The sequence below is a fragment of the Amblyomma mixtum genome, chromosome 2 (assembly GCF_055824585.1).
Source record: "Amblyomma mixtum isolate Tamu chromosome 2, ASM5582458v1, whole genome shotgun sequence".
Lineage (NCBI taxonomy): Eukaryota > Metazoa > Arthropoda > Arachnida > Ixodida > Ixodidae > Amblyomma > Amblyomma mixtum.
In genome coordinates, this window is record NC_143013.1 from 195,672,523 (window position 1) to 195,689,920 (window position 17,398).

General features: G+C 49.2%; 1 protein-coding gene across 1 annotated transcript; it reads left to right on the plus strand.

Moving 5' to 3' along the window:
* The first annotated feature begins 286 nt into the window (after positions 1–286).
* Positions 287–12,785, plus strand: LOC149362050 (uncharacterized). Its single transcript, XM_089568212.1, has 4 exons — positions 287–546; positions 2,965–3,091; positions 3,706–4,005; positions 12,681–12,785. The coding sequence occupies exons 1-4, from the start codon at positions 287–289 to the stop codon at positions 12,783–12,785; spliced, it is 792 nt and encodes a 263-aa protein (XP_089424338.1).
* The last annotated feature ends 4,613 nt before the right edge of the window (positions 12,786–17,398 follow it).

The following is a 17,398-nucleotide window of genomic DNA, read 5'->3' on the forward strand; positions in this document are numbered from 1 at the left end:
TAGGCATTCAAGAAGAGAAGACCGCTCACGCATGGGGTGCCGAATCTGCGGAACAAGCAGATGCTAAATCTGCGAGCGAATGCAAACGTCAAGCTGCGTATCGTATCAATCTCTAATATCGTATTTACACGGGCGCCCTTAACTACAGTTAAGGTAACTACGGTTCTCCGTAACTATTGTTAGCCGTGCTCACACGACAAGCCAAACCATAGTTACGCCACTAACTGCAGTTAACGTAGCCGAGCTGGCTAACTACTGTTTGCGGCTAACTACTGTTTGCGACAAGATGGCGGCGCCCGCGGCAGCAGAAACGCCGATGTCAAGCGAGTCGTCCTCCCAGAGGCGTGTCAACTGGCCTGATGCAACAACAACGGCCTTGATACGCATCTGGGAGGACCATCTCTCTGCGCTGCGAGGCAACACGCGCAACGCGCGAATATACGCAGCGATCGCGGACGCGCTGAACGCCGGGCTTGCGCCGGGCGAAGGCCCATACACTGCCAAGCAAGTCAAGCAGAAGATGGACAACCTCAACAAGAAATACCGGTAAGTGCGATCTTAAATGAATAATACCCGTGCAATATCGCTTTCTTGCTGTTGTTTACTCAGTGCAACAAGCTATTGAAGAACTCTGGTGCAACTGAGCTATAGCCCCCCATGTGCGGCAGTAGCACATGTCGCTAGCGATTACTGGTGTCCGATACGATCTTGCAGATATGTTGTAAAGTTCAACAAGGGGAAGCTTTGGGCCAGTTGGTCAGACATGTTGGGGAGGAGGGATAACCGCAAACTTGACAGGACTGAAGATCGAGAAGAGGACAGGACGAGCGGTAACTAGCAACTGAAGTTTATTGAAAAAATACATGTTGCAGCAAAGGTTGCATCTGCGCATAGCGTACGGGAACTAAGATAGTGACACGTGGAACACACAAGATAATTAATGATATACATCGAAACGAACAAGAAACGAACAAAAAACAAAGAAATGCCCGTCACAGGTTTAACAGAAACCGGGTCTCTTTATCTAAAAGCGCCACGGAAGGCTCACTCACACACATATCAAGCCCAAGTTTGCGCATGTGTGCCGCTTCTAAAACCTCCCTTTCGAGCCTCGACCGGCCCCTTCCGATGATGGTGGCTTTGTTGAACTGTGGGTAGCAGACATCGCATTCCCTGCAGTGTCTCGGCAGATTTGCGCCATTATCAGGTTTCAAGGAGCGGAAGTGCTGTCGCAGCCTATCGTTTAGACATTGACCCGTCTGGCCAACGTATACTCTGCCGCATCGCAACGGGAACTGGTATACCACATCAGTGGCACAGTTGACATATCTGTGCTCATGCTTCGTCGTGCACGCGACCCTGCGCTTACCTTCCGCCACGCGCCCGCAGAGCTGCGATAGCTTGCAAGGGGCTGAAAAAACAATCTGAATGCCTTGCCTACCTGCCACCCTCTTGAGGTTATGGGCCATCTTGTGCACATAGGGCACAACTTCAAGCGGCCTTTTGCCCAGAGGGATCGCCTCCTCTAGGGCACGCACCAAGCAGTGGCGGAATCTCTGTTGTGGAAACTGCGGAACAAGGTGCGTGGCCTAGAGGAGGCGATCCCTCTGGACAAAAGGCCGCTTGAAGTTGTGCCCTATGTGCACAAGATGGCCCATAACCTCAAGAGGGTGACAGGTAGGCAAGGCATTCAGATTGTTTTTTCAGCCCCTTGCAAGCTATCGCAGCTCTGCGGGCGCGTGGCGGAAGGTAAGCGCAGGGTCGCGTGCACGACGAAGCATGAGCACAGATATGTCAACTGTGCCACTGATGTGGTATACCAGTTCCCGTTGCGATGCGGCAGAGTATACGTTGGCCAGACGGGTCAATGTCTAAACGATAGGCTGCGACAGCACTTCCGCTCCTTGAAACCTGATAATGGCGCAAATCTGCCGAGACACTGCAGGGAATGCGATGTCTGCTACCCACAGTTCAACAAAGCCACCATCATCGGAAGGGGCCGGTCGAGGCTCGAAAGGGAGGTTTTAGAAGCGGCACACATGCGCAAACTTGGGCTTGATATGTGTGTGAGTGAGCCTTCCGTGGCGCTTTTAGATAAAGAGACCCGGTTTCTGTTAAACCTGTGACGGGCATTTCTTTGTTTTTTGTTCGTTTCTTGTTCGTTTCGATGTATATCATTAATTATCTTGTGTGTTCCACGTGTCACTATCTTAGTTCCCGTACGCTATGCGCAGATGCAACCTTTGCTGCAACATGTATTTTTTCAATAAACTTCAGTTGCTAGTTACCGCTCGTCCTGTCCTCTTCTCGATCTTCAGTCCTGTCAAGTTTGCGGTTATCCCTCCTCCCCAATATGTTGTAAAGGTCGTAAAGTTTTCGAGGGTAAGGACACATGACAGAGGCAGCAAACACGTCACTCGGCGTATAGTCGTTCTAATTTGACTTCGCTCGTGCACGCGTGCATCGAACTGCATGACAACTTCATCCTCCGTTTGTGTTGTTATTGTCTACGATCTGCATCGCCATCAGCGTCGGTATTTCATCTTCGGTACGCGTCGGCATTGCACGCAAGCATCAGCGTTTCAGGCCTCCTGCTATGGCAGTAACTGAGCAGATTTATTTATTTCTTTCATATAACTTTTCCGCGTTCCACTCTGCACTGCCTCACAGATACTTGAATGTCATTAGCAGAACCATAATATGACAGTTGCGGCTTCACTTTCAAAACTGCAACCGGTAGGATTAAAGCAACATCGTAAATTTAAACTGCACTAATTTCACCAGCACATGTGCCTGCTGGTTAGGCACATAATTGTGAAATATTAGTGTCGCAGTGCTGAATGCACAGTGGCCTTTAATGCACTGAAGATAACTGCTGAGACTGCGAACTGCTCGGATTGCAATCTTCAATGTCTTTTATTTAAGCAGTACAATTATTTATTCAAATGATTTCCATTTTTTCAGGCAGCTGAGACGGACGAGCACTGCTACAGGCTCACCCGGTGTGCCATGGTTGTTCTGCTGGCACCTCCACAGTTTTCTTGGGTGCCTGCCCATCAACGATGAAGGGCGAGTTGAGGAAAATATGGAGGTGACTTGCTATGTGTAACATTGCCTATCAGTTCATGAAATCACTGCACAATTCCATCACCACCCATTTCTCAGTGCACTGTGTACTTCGATTTACGACAGGCTGGCCAGTGGCAGACAGTAAAGAGCACATTTGGGAGTTGTGCAGAGTAAACCACTCCCACAACCATGAGCATCGGCAAAGCAGAGCAAAAATGGCACTTGCCTCTTGAAACCATGTACAGACACGGCCGCGTTTCGATGGAGGCAAAACGCAAAAGGCCCTCGTGTGCTGTGCGACGTCAGTGCGCGTTAAAGATACCCAGGTGGTCGAAATTATTTGAGCTCTCCACTATGGTACCTCTTTGCTCCTTTTTTTCTTTCACTCCCTACTTTCAGTTAAGGTGTAAACCAATATGTGCGACATTTACTGCGCCATTTCCTTTCTTCATAGACCAAAAAAAGACCTCTTCAACCTCAGTGCAATGCTGATATGCCCACCTCACCGTGGCCGTCAATAGCTTCTGTTTTTCTCAATATACTGTGGCAGCTGGTGAGTGCATTTCTTTAGGATGCCTTTAACCTCTCCTTTCAAATCTTAAAAGCATGCTGTTTTCTGTGTTGTGTCATGTGCAGCTGCCAGTCGTCAATGAGGCACCTGACGGTGCAGAAGTGGTGATGTCATGGGAGGATGGGCTTTCAGAAGCAAGCAGAGAGGACCACCTGCAAAATGCTGCCAGTTCCGCCAGCTGCAGCACCACTCCTGTGGTACATGCACTGGAAATTGCAAGTGGCAGCAATGGCGGTGGAAGAAGCAGTGCAGATACTGCTGGGACAAATGGTAGCAGACCCAAAACTCAAAAGAGTCGCCACAAAAGACCGGCAACCACTGCGCAGCAGCTGATTGCCCTCCACAAAACAGAAGCAGAGGAAGCAGTACGGGCCGAAAGAAAAGCCCATAAAATGCGCAAAAAAATGGTCCGCCTTCAAGGAGAAGCGAACGACATTAACGCAAGCATGGTCAGGCTTCTAGAAAGATTCCTTGAGAGAGGAAGCAGTCAGTCACAAAATAAAGAGTGATCACAAGTGCTTGTTGGTTTGCAGTTTGTGATGTATTCTTTTGTGGGCTTCCTGGGTGCTGCCATATTTTTTACTGGACTGTCACGTGCACCTCACCCTAGCATGGCTTAAGAGGCAATGGAATCAGTTTCTGATACTCCAAAGAGGAGGCGTTTCGACAATGCAGACTGTTGCAAAGGTATTTAGCAGCATGTCATGATATGAACAAAGCTCTTTTACGTCTGGAATTTTATGCTGTGGTTTAAGCAGCAAATTACTGTTGGGGTTGACTACCACAGCAGTGTGCAGTATATGTATTGACAATGGGTGTGTGTACACTACAGAAGAATATAGGTGTGGGTGCAATGAACGAATAAGGTTGTGGCAAAAATACTGCTGTTGCTCCTAGGGTATCGCTCCACATACCTTTCCACAGTGAACTTCCTGCGGTTGCCTATTCACTGATCATCATTTGCAAGGGGCGTTCATCTTTCTTCCAACCAAATGGGCTGTCTTTAGGGCAAGTGATAGCGTGCGGGGAGACTCTGGGGAATATTAATGATAGCAAAATAGTACTGACATGAAAATGCACAGAGAAAGTTTACTTTTGCTCAACAAACAGAAAATGCAATAGTATCTATCACACTGCACTTTCAAAAACTGTGAGTGCGAGACTAAAAGCTTTTTGAACTGGTAAAGCAGGAGCATATAGGCCAGTAATACACAAATATTGCGAAGAAATACACAGCAAGCAATAGAGAGCAACAGACAATGCACAGATCATGCTACAAAATTACAAAATGAAATAGCACAATGACAGTGAATCAGCAAAAAAATAGCAATACTCAACAACAATGAATACTGTAAGCACAACATGCGACCTTCGTCTTCATCTGTACATATCCATCATCATCGCTCAAAGCACAACATGCGACCTTCGTCTTCATCTGTACATATACATCATCATCGCTCATCTTCTTCTTCGAAGGGTTGGTCGCCATACTGGCGGGTGCCATTAAAGCTCGCTCCATCCTGCGCTCTGTCTCCCGTCTCACAAGTGGTGGAGTGTGCTCTCGATCCCTGCGTCCTCTCCGCCGCCAGACTGCAGCTACGTTCCGGTCGCCACCTGCTCGTACCATCCGCACCGATGGATACCGTCAGCGACAACACCACTCGTACTCCCGATGGACCCCCCGTTCTTCTTCCTCACAATTCGAACCGTCTGGAGCCAGCAACGATGAGCCAACCCGGTTCTTCCCAATCTTCTGGACACCCCACTTGGACCATCACTACACTCCAGCGCGAGCCTCCCATTTTTGCTGGTCTTCGTGGGGATGATGTCGAGGACTGGCTCGACCAATATAACCAGGTCAGTGCCTATAATCGTTGGGACTCAGCGATGAAACTTGTAAACGTGTCGTTCTACCTCACTGCCGTGGCCAAGACTTGGTTCGTCAACCACAAAGATGCCATCCCGGACTGGGCTCACTTCTCGGCACAGATACGACAAATCTTTGGCACATCTGGTGCAAGCCCCGCTGTCTACAAAAAAAAGCTAGATACGCGCGTTCAGCTACCCGGTGAGTCCTACACATCCTACATTGAAGACGTGCTTGCCCTGTGTCGACGTGTCAACAGCGCTATGTCAGAGAACGATCGGGTACGTCATCTTCTGAAAGGGCTTGGGTCATTTGCCTTCAACACGCTTGCTGCTCAGAATCCAACGTCAGTCGAAGACATCCGAACAACTTGCCATCGTCTTGACGACCTTCAGTCGCTTCGATTAAAAGACACCTGGGACACCCCACTTTCACCCGACGTGGACTTACGCTCCCTCATTCGCTCCATTATCCAGGAGGAACTGCACGGCTCCACCTTGCCGCCAGTCGATGCCCACCCGCCTCCAGCCCCGTCGTCCTCGCCTTTGCGTGATCTCATCAAAGACGAGCTCGCTTCGGTCACTCATCCCTTGGCTGCAGAACCACCTGCACCGCGTTTTGTGCCTACCTATGCCCAGGTTGCTGCGACGCCTCCTGCTGCTGTTTACCCGTCGCATCCACAGCCCGTCCAGCAAACTCCGGTCTCTGTGTCCCCGAGCCCCGCTATGTGTCCTGTTTGGAGTCCGCCTGCACGTCGGCCGGTGTGTCACTACTGCGGAATTCGCGGGCATGTTGCCCGTGTGTGCCGTCGGCGTCAGCGCGACGAGCGCGAGTGGTACCCAGACTTTCGCAACGGAGCTACGTACTCGTCACCTGCTTACCGTCCGGCGTTTGCCTCCAGTCCTCCTCGTCGCCCATCGTACGGGGACTTCTCCCAAGACGCTCCGCACTCGTCGTACGCTTACCGCCCACCGTTTGCTGACCATACCAATTATCGTCCCTCCTATCCCTCTACCTCTCCGGACCGCTCCTCGACCGACAGGCCGTCGCGCCGCCGCTCCCCATCGCCTTTCCGCCGCTCGTCGTCGCCTCTACGTCCACCATCCTCCCAGACAACTGGCCACACGGAAAACTAAATTGTGCAGTTTCCGGAGGTAAAACTGCACCGCACGCCGCCCTCTCAATTCCTCCTGCACAGCCATCGAACATGTTAACCGTTGACATTGAAGGCACTGTAGTAGAAGCATTGATCGATACGGGCGCCGCCATTTCTGTAATTAGTTCTGATTTATGTTCTCGTCTTCGCAAGGTGCGCACCCCTTACAGTGGTCCTTCTCTCCGTGCTGCCAATGATGAATCAATGCGTCCTTCCGGATTGTGTACGGCACGAGTCACTATCGACGGCATCCTGCACTACATAGTATTTGCTGTGCTTCCCTCCTGTGCTTATCCCCTCATCCTCGGCTGGGACTTCCTCCACTCTGCGCAAGCTGTAATTACCTGCTGTCCCCCTACTCTACAAGCTTCTGAATCCGACCTTTCTGCCGTTTCTGTCCTGCCTTCTCATCATCTGGTTACCACCGCTGATCATGTACTTTACCCCGGCTGCGAAGATGTCCTCTCTGTTGCTTCTGCCCACGTCAACGCTGGGGACGTTTTCGTCACACCAAGCCCCCGTCTTTTCTCAAGGGGCATCTTTCTCGTCGCGTCCCTGCTCCGCTTCACCAATGGGTCTTCACTACTGACTGCCTTCAACACTACGCCGGAACCCATTCTTCTGCGTCAAGGCACAGCCATCGCTTCTGTGGATACCACTCAACCTGTAGCCGTTCTTACCTCTGCCCCATCAAGCTTCGCTCTTTCGACCCCTGCTTCTGCCTGTGCATCTATTTCAGCTGCTATCAGCCCCGGTCTCACCCCAACTCAAAAAGATGAATTGCTTGCCGTCTTGACCAAGCATGCCGCTTCCTTCGATACCCTGGCAACAACCTTGGGCCACACCACCGCAGCTAAGCATCGCATCTACACAGATGGTTCGGGCATCATTCGCCGTCGCCCGTATCGTGTGTCTTCTAGTGAGCGCAAGGTTATTCAAGATAACGTGGCCGACATGCTCAAGCGCCACATCATACGCCCTTCTTCGAGTCCTTGGTCTTCGCCTGTTGTGCTGGTTCAAAAGAAGGATGGCTCAGTACGCTTTTGTGTTGACTATCGCGCCCTTAACAAGATCACTAGAAAAGATGTTTATCCGCTGCCTCGGATTGATGACGCCCTCGACTGTCTCCAAGGTGCACAATTTTTCTCTAGTCTCGACCTAAGATCCGGATACTGGCAAATACCGATGCATGAGGCCGACAAGGAAAAAACTGCTTTCGCCACTCCCGACGGATTATACGAATTCAACGTTATGCCGTTCGGCCTCTGCAATGCTCCGGCCACGTTCGAGCGCATGATCGACACCGTTCTCCGAGGCCTGAAGTGGAAAACGTGCCTATGCTACCTCGACGACATAGTCATTTTTTCTTCGACTTTTTCTGAACACCTTGTTCGTCTCGATGAAGTATTAAGCGCACTTTCTGAGGCCGGCCTACAGTTAAACACCAAGAAATGTTGCTTTGCTTCCACTTCTATCAAGGTACTCGGTCACGTCGTTAGCCAGAAGGGTGTAAAGCCTGATCCCGACAAAGTGGCTGCAGTTTTGCATTTTCCTCGCCCATCGCGCGTCAAAGACCTGCGCAGTTTTCTGGGGCTAGCGTCATACTTCCGGCGCTTCATACGCAACTTTGCCTCTATTGCGGCCCCTTTGCATAAGCTCCTCTGCGCTGACCAGCCGTTTGTTTGGTCTGAGGCCTGTGAGGTCGCTTTTACTACCTTAAAAAAGGCTCTCACATCTGATCCCATACTGGCACATTTCGACGACAATGCTCCAACGATTTTACACACGGACGCCAGTGGACACGGCATTGGTGCAGTTCTTCTGCAGCGGCAGCACTCTTCGTGCGAGCAAGTCATCGCCTACGCCAGTCGTACACTGACTGCAGCGGAGCAGAACTACACGATAACCGAGCAAGAGTGCCTCGCTGTTGTCTGGGCCATTCAGAAATTTCGCCCTTATTTGTACGGCCGTCAGTTCACAGTTGTCACTGACCATCATGCCCTGTGCTGGTTGTCCTCGCAGAAAAACTTGTCCGGCCGCCTCGGCCGCTGGATTCTCCGTCTCCAGGAATATGACTTTACGGTCACCTATAAATCGGGCAAGAAACACCAGGACGCCGATGCGCTATCTCGTTGTCCCCTCGCCCAAACCCAACCTCCGCATCCGCAACCCGTGTCCTCCGCATCCTCAAACTGCCCAACTACCCCTTCGACGGCTATTTCAACCTTGACCGCCGCACCCATTGACTTGATGCCAGCTCCCAGTCTTGGCGATCTCGCCTCAGCGCAGCGGGCCGACCCTTACTGCCGGACTCTTATCGACCGTCTGAGCGGTGCTACGCGGCCACCGAATGCCCGCCTACGTCGCCAACTTAACTCTTTCAAGCTAGTCGACAACATCCTTCTTTGGCACAATTACAGCCCCTTCGGTGACTCATGGGTGCCTGTCGTACCCCGTTCTCTTCGCCGAGAAGTTTTGCAGGCCTTTCATGATGACCCCCCGGCTGGCCACTTAGGCTTTCAGAAAACTTATGACCGCATCAAGCGCCGTTTCTTTTGGCCTGGCCTCTCAACCGCTGTTGGAAAATATATTGCGTCTTGCATCTCTTGCCAACGTCGTAAACGGAGCACGTCTGCCCCTGCGGGCCTTCTACAGCCTCTCCCCTGTCCTTTCTCCCCTTTTGAAGTCGTTGGGATTGACCTCTACGGTCCCTTACCATTAACACCAACGGGCAACCGTTGGATCGTCACTGCCATCGACCACTTAACTAGATACGCTGAAACGGCCCCTGTTCCTTCCGGCTCTGCTTCAGAGATCGCCCACTTCTTCCTGAACGCCATCCTTCTGCGCCATGGAGCTCCTCGTGTCCTTATTAGTGACCGCGGCAAGTCCTTCCTCTCCAGCATCCTTGCCGAAGTTCTTCACGCCTCCAGAACCGTGCACAAAACCTCTTCAGCTTATCACCCTCAGACCAATGGGCTCACAGAGCGCTTTCATCGCACGCTGTCCGATATGCTAGCCACGTACATCCAGCCCGACCACACCAACTGGGACACCATGCTTCCCTTCGTTACCTTTGCATACAATAGTGCCGTGCAAAGAACCACCAACTTCTCCCCATTCTTCCTTGTGTATGGACGTCAACCTACCTTCACCCTCGAAGCGTCTTTCTTCTCCGCCCCCTCAACCTCTTCCAGACTCTCTCACGAACAGTTTACTTCTCGTCTTACCTACTGCCGTGCCATTGCCCGCCTGAATACCGACGCCTCCCAAGCCTCCCGGAAAAACACCTATGATCTCTCCCACCGTGCCATATTTTTTCACCCTGGTGATGAGGTACTGCTGTGGACTCCAGTGCGTACCCCGGGATTGTGTGAAAAATTTTTGAGCCGTTATATTGGTCCGTATACTGTACTCGAACAAACGTCCCCGGTGAACTATCGCGTTGCCCCTGTTCATCCTGTTAATGATCGTCGTTGCCGAGGTGCCGAGATTGTTCATGTTTCCCGCCTCAAACCCTTTGCCCGTCGCCCTACTGTGCTCTAATCTGCGCCCGGGCCGGTCGCTTTCGTACGCGAGGGGAGAAAGTGTAAGCACAACATGCGACCTTCGTCTTCATCTGTACATATCCATCATCATCGCTCAAAGCACAACATGCGACCTTCGTCTTCATCTGTACATATACATCATCATCGCTCATCTTCTTCTTCGAAGGGTTGGTCGCCATACTGGCGGGTGCCATTAAAGCTCGCTCCATCCTGCGCTCTGTCTCCCGTCTCACAATACTATAAAATGTGAAACTTAAGCTATAAAAATGGGAGCGTAAACCAGCTTTTCATTATTGTGTACCAGCAAATTGTTTATTTACTGGAAGGATTGAGATCTGCATGATTTAACAGGTTTGTCAGCGAAAGTAGTGTGTAGGTGAAGGACTGTTTGTCGCAAGAAGGGCTAGTGGTTGGTACAAACCGCAGCTTTTTACAGGTTAACGTGAGCCTAACTGTACAAATGATAGATTTTCATGCTTTCGAAAGAAAGTTTTGTGGGATATTAGTAAGGTATGTGAGCTCTGTGTAAACAAATTATTCTCTAGTAGTGTTCCCCTTCTCAAACTATATTTTGTCACAGGTGTAAAAGACGAGCTTAACAGTCAGCAGTATGCTTCGTCAAGTTCTTTCTTGTCCTTCCTTTGCTTTGTGCTGCATTTCATCTTACATATGACCCACTCACCCAAACCTCTGGCTTAAAACAGTTAACCTCCGAGTATCATTCCACCTGCCTCATCCTGGCAAAGCAGCAGCCTCTGTACCAAGTATTCTCGCTACAAGGCTTTCATTTGGTTTGTAGTTAAATGGGTTTCCTTTATGGCAAGTGAGTGTTCCAGCTGAGATTAGGGGTCTTAAAAGTAAAAAATTAGTTCTGACAGAAAACTGTACATGTCTGATATACGTTGCTTACAAGTAGTTCATTGCAAACATATTGCACTACACTTTCTTCAATGTCTTGTTTTTTAGCAGCAGTCATTTTAAAAGCCATGAATGTTGACACATTGAACTGGATTTATTGATGCTTGGTTACCAGAGCCTGTGTTCATGAGTTAATGCAGAAGCACATGAGAATTATTCTTATGGGGAAATAATTACGCATGTGTTGTCTGAACCATTAATAAAGGAAACAAATCTGAACTTGGAGGCAGATGAAATTCTACTGGAATAAATTTGTGCAAATCATGCCATAATGAGGCTCCTAGCATTCCTGAAATGCTAGGTAACAGCAAGGGGTATACAGTCGTGCATCAATTTTAATGGATTATTTGGTTCCCAGGCAGTACTGTTCATTAGGAGAATCATTCGCAACAATAAATCATGACGAAGCAACACAACAACAAAAATCTCCCTATCAATGGTACATAATGGTTGACGTGCGCAGCATAAAGCTTTCACACTGTGTTTTACCGGTGGCCAAACTAAAAATACAGGACTACAAACATATTGTTGCAGACATGGTATTACAAGGGGTTAATTCCAATGGCACAATGACTATGTATCCCAGATAGTCCCTCCATCCCCTGCTGCACAATACACACACGCACTCTGTCACCACTGGTTGCACTAATATTTGTCACCGTAACTGCTTGAGGAAAGAGGGAACCATTACAGCAACTCAAAGAAAGGACAAAATGACCACCATGCAATAAGGCTCTATTTTAGAATGAAAGTGAGCAGACTCTCATGCAGCGTCCGAGTTTTTGAAAAAAGAAAGACAGTACAGGCTTGACAATAGAGTTTTCCACATATTGATGTTAATGTAATCGTGAACAGGTTAAAGCACTGTCTTGCCCACCACGAAGATGTACACTTCATGGCATATGCAGACAATGTCATCATCTGAATAGAAGTATGTAAGCAGCGTATACCCACCAAAGTATCACATCCCTTCATGAAGCAGATTCATTTGAGGAAAAGCTCATTACCACAGGCATGCATATGTCTCCAGAATAAAATGAAATACAACACAATCAACGAGAAACCTACAAAGAGATGCAAATGGCAGCTCAGCACGAGAGACAAGCGGTTGAAATGGTTAAAAGAAAGGTAGGTTGCTATTCTTGGAATTCCTGTGAGAAGAGAGCAGTGGCAGAATGGGTGCAGTAGTAGAAACTCAAGCCTCTAAATGAAGTCCTCATAAATGGCACCAGCTGTACCAGCAATGCATCAACTTTGCTGCAGTGAAAGCAAAGCAACCTCGGGCAAAACGCCTTCTGTGCCAACCTACAGTTGCCATTTCCTCTCATTCTCATTCTCACAGAGCTAGCTCCTGTTACATCGTGCCATCTCTCTGGCTGCTACGCAGCTGAACCACCTATTAATTCATCTTAACAAAACTGAACCTCAATTAGCCCAAGGTTTTAGTTGCTCAATACACTGAGTCATCTATTAGTAAAAAAGGCAAGGAACACGGATCATGCAAGATGTTTCAGTTGCCTGAAAGATGCTTTGCCAGAGCATTCCGTATAGCTACGCCTGACGGCTCTACTCGGCTACATGTGCACACTGGCTGAGGACGCCTCTCATCTGTACTTTGCACTGCACCAAACCAGCCTGCATCACACTGATCATTGAGCTGCTCACAGATATTGTGCAGCACACAAGCAGCGCGGATCACAGTGTTCACATTGTGTATGTTGCACTCCAGACCCTTCAGCAAGATTCTGAAGCGTGCTTTCACACGTCCAAACGCATTTTCGACCACACGTCTGGCACTCGACATATGAAAATAATCACACACTGAAGAGCACAGGACACGATATCGCACACTCGTTCACGAAAGTGACGATGTAATGAAGCGCCGCACTTGACTGCACTAACGACGCACAAGCGTAGCGAACACAGTCAAAAATGAAGCACAACGGAACGAGCGATATGGCGGCTCCCGTTGGGACAGTAGTGGCTAAATATGGCTATTATGTTGACTGTAAAGTCAACTACGATCATTGTGTGTAGATTTCTTTCCAGCTTTACTCTAATGTCCGCCACATGCGCAGAAAAAAAACTGCCCCGCAGATAGAAGAACGAGAAACAACCATTTTTTCGATCATATAATCTTTTTAAAGTAATCTTGATTTATAATACACCGCTTTAGGTGAAATCATAAATTCACAAAGGTGGTAATCACATGACGGTTTCCGTCACTCTAACCGACATGCCCAAATTGCGTGTAAGCACGGGTAACTGTGGTTTGCGTTAACTATGGTTAAGCCCTCTAACAGCAGTTAAGCTTAACTATAGTTAGGCTGCCCGTGTAAAGAGGATATTAGGGTGCGTCTGGATATCTGTGCCGTGTCATGTGGCCGACTGAGCAAATATAGCACTAGCAAGATGCGCTGAATTTTGAGAAAACAACCATAATCGCAAAATCAAGAATCAAAAATATTGTTAGTCTTTTTTATGGTGACAGTTACTCAGGAATAAGTGAGCACGCTGTCTGCCTCATCGACCAAGTAAAATTATAGCAACAGAAATCAGAGAGTGAAGGAAAACGAGGAAATCGTTTCCTAGACTCCGGCCATGCGATGAGGTGATATATTTCGTTTTTGTTCGATGCTGTTCACTTGTGGCCATGAGTGTATTGTTCAAGCGTGTATTAATACAGGCATGCATTTCGAGGCTACACCTTCGACTTGACGCAAGAAGTCACCCGAAAAAAAAAAGTACATCTGGAATAATATGAACTTTCATCGTGTTTCTAACCTTTAAGTGCGCAACCATAAAAGTGTGTGGCTTTTTAAACAGCTCGAACATCGCCATAAGTCACCAGTGCAAGTCTCTAGGAGTCATTAGCGCTCTACGCTCAGTGGCGGGAAGCAACTCCTTCGTGGCAGAAAAGGAACACGAAAAGACTAGAAACGGAGCCAAGATACATAAACACTAAATGAATGGCCTAGGCTCTACAGTAAAGCGGAGTTGGCGACATGAATGGGAACAGAGGAGGAAGGAGTAGCCCGAAGAGACGCACTTTCGCCTGGCTCGGCAAGCGCCACGACAAAGCGACAGCGGGCCGGGGCGTCTGTCGCGGTGAAGAGGCGCCGAGATCACCTTCGCAAACAGCGACCGAGAGCTAAGAAGCGACGTTCATTTCATGCAGTAGCGTTTTCAGCATGTAGTTTAGCCAAGCAATCCCCACAAGCCCTTGGACACTTGGCCAAAGAAGCCACAACACTAAATGAGGTTTCTCTTGAAGTTTTCCTCACGCGGAAGGCGTCCTGGGCGGCAGCACGAAATGCAAGCGCAACGAGAGCAATTCATAAAGGTGTGTGTAGTGAGAACGCTCGATATCTATACATTGCTACAAAACACGACACACTACGCATGCATTACTGCAATGTGGTAGTCCAGGTGTAGCACGGATTGGAACAGTTTTTAATGCGAGAGCACTATACTTCACTTCATTTTCAACAAGTGACATTTGCTTAAAGTTGACAGAAGCCAACAGCCAAAGAAACCAAGGGCACAGGGGATTTTTAATTTATTTTGTGGTGTTGATCAGTTTAGAATATTCTGAATATGTTATCGATTAAAGCTAATTGATTAGAAAAGCAGAAGAAAAAACAACCACATGCCGCCGGTGGGATCCGAACCCACGACCTCCGAATTACGCGTCCGGTGCTCTACCTCTGAGCTACGGCGACGGCTGTCAAATCTCCTGCTTTCGGGGGTATTTATGTTTACAAATAACCTAACCTTGAGAGTGTTCATCAGCTCCACCCACGTTCATAAGCGGCGGACGTGGAACGTCCTGAGTTACCGCAGGTGTGACGTAGAACGCCATCGAACGGAGAGGGTGGAAGCTGCGTGAGAACCCTCTTATGCTTCCTATGGCATCAAGGCTGCCAGAACCGAGGCCCTCGCTAAGCAATTAAGCAAACAAGCGAAGGGGATGAGGGGATCGTTATAAATATGACAGAAGCCAACAGCCACAGAAACCAAGGGCACAGAGGATTTTTAATTAATTTATTTATTTTGTGGTGTTGATCAGTTTAGAATATTTTGAATATGTTCTCGCTTAAAGCTAATTGATTAGAAAAGCAGAAGAAAAAACAACCACATGCCGCCGGTGGGATCCGAACCCACGACCTCCGAATTACGCGTCCGGTGCTCTACCTCTGAGCTACGGCGACGGCTGTCAAATCTCCTGCTTTCGGGGGTATTTATGTTTACAAATAACCTAACCTTGAGAGTGTTCATCAGCTCCACCCACGTTCATAAGCGGCGGACGTGGAACGTCCTGAGTTACCGCAGGTGTGACGTAGAACGCCATCGAACGGAGAGGGTGGAAGCTGCGTGAGAACCCTCTTATGCTTCCTATGGCATCAAGGCTGCCAGAACCGAGGCCCTCGCTAAGCAATTAAGCAAACAAGCGAAGGGGATGAGGGGATCGTTATAAATATGACAGAAGCCAACAGCCACAGAAACCAAGGGCACAGGGGATTTTTAATTAATTTATTTATTTTGTGGTGTTGATCTGTTTAGAATATTCCGAATATGTTCTCGCTTAAAGCTAATTGATTAGAAAAGCAGAAGAAAAAACAACCACATGCCGCAGGTGGGATCCGAACCCACGACCTCCGAATTACGCGTCCGGTGCTCTACCTCTGAGCTGCGGCGACGGCTGTCAAATCTTCTGCTTTCGGGGGTATTTATCTCAGTGGACACCTGAACCGCACCGTAGAGGAAGGCAGGAAGTGGGAGCGAAAGAAGGCAAAGAGGGCCCGTAATGAAGAAAATGAAAATTGTATTTGAGGAAAGGAATTTACGCAGTAACTGTCTCGCATATCTCGATGGACTGCCGTCAAAATTCAGGGGGCACTTTTTTTACCTAAAGAGTGGTCACTGATGTGTGGTTAAGATGTCAAGTTTCGCCTCTAAGAGTGGAACGCGACAGCGTCTTGCAACGCTGCCAGGGAGTCCAAGAACGCCATCGCCCATTCGGTTCTACGCCTCGCTCGTCGGTAAATTGGTTTTGAGGAAAGGAAATGTATCTGTCTGTCATACCTCCGTGGACACCTAAACCTCGCCAGGAGGAAACGGAGGAGGATGAGAGTGAGCGAAGACACTGTATTCACTAGACGCGCCTTTGTTCATTCCAAACCATCGAGCTGGCATGGCGGAGTGGATACCATGCTTGTCTCGCACGCCGAAGACCGTGGTTCTATTCACGTGCTCGACCAATTTCTGACTCGTTTTTATTTATTTATATGGCCTGTCTAGAAAAGTTAATTAGGCTAATTGGGCAATTAACTAAGATCAGTCCCACTTGGAGCACCACTATACGATACCTTCAATTGGTTGCTAGCCAAAGTACAATTGACCCCGTTTGAAATTCGCGCACTGGGACGTCACGACCGTTTCGACCAATTGAAAAGCGTGACAGTTCAGTCCAAGTTGTAAGTGCCAACTCCAAGGGCCCTTCGTGGGCATACGAGCCCAGCGTCTTCTCTCTTGGCTACAGTGTTCTAGAACACTGTACTCTTGGCGAACCTCGGCGAGGCGCCGATGTCTGTCCGTGCTATATATCAGCGCACGGGCGCTTGCGTACGCGTCGGAAGCCGGGTACGGTTTGCAACACTCGGAGGACCGCGGGAGTCTCAGTGACTCTTTTTTTCATGACATGAGCCTCTTTCAGGTTCCGCGAACTTTTCTTCGCAGTTTAATGGGTCCTTTCAGCACCCTCCAACCCCTTTTCTTCAAGGCTTGAAATTCTTTCCCTAGACTCGAGAGGGGAACGAGCCAGCACCAGGGACATGGAGATGCATGCCCCGTTTCGACGCCCGTTCCAGCGTACGCCAAGAGCGCCGACGCTGAGCGCGTACGCCCAGGATGTGTCGTCGAGGGAAAGAATTTCAAGCCGAGAAGAAAAGGGTTGGGGGGCGCTGACAGGACGAATTAAACCGCGAAGAAAAGTTCGGGGAACACGAAGCCATGAAGAAAAAAAATAAAATTGGAGGCTTATCAAGGTTAAGCCCAGTAGATGCGAAGCATGTCAGCGTTTGGAGGCATCTTGACCGCATTCACGCCCGGCGCAAAGACGCTGGCGCGGTTGCGGGCACAGACTGACGCGACGGCGGGCGCGCGCCGCCTCATCCCTGGCGTGACGTCACATATCAGGTGATGCAGCGATGGTGGCGCCGCCGCCGCGTCGCGCGCGACCCGAAGCGTGTAGGCCTCTGCCGGGCGAC

What these genes read in the sequence shown, in the direction of transcription:
- LOC149362050 (XM_089568212.1), top strand. Translation starts at nt 287, where the DNA reads ATGGCGGCGCCCGCGGCAGCAGAAACGCCGATGTCAAGCGAGTCGTCC. An exon ending in AACCTCAACAAGAAATACCG is followed by an intron (nt 547 to 2,964) that starts GTAAGTGCGATC and finishes CCATTTTTTCAG; the next exon opens with GCAGCTGAGACGGACGAGCA. An exon ending in AAACAGAAGCAGAGGAAGCA is followed by an intron (nt 4,006 to 12,680) that starts GTACGGGCCGAA and finishes CATTCCGTATAG; the next exon opens with CTACGCCTGACGGCTCTACT.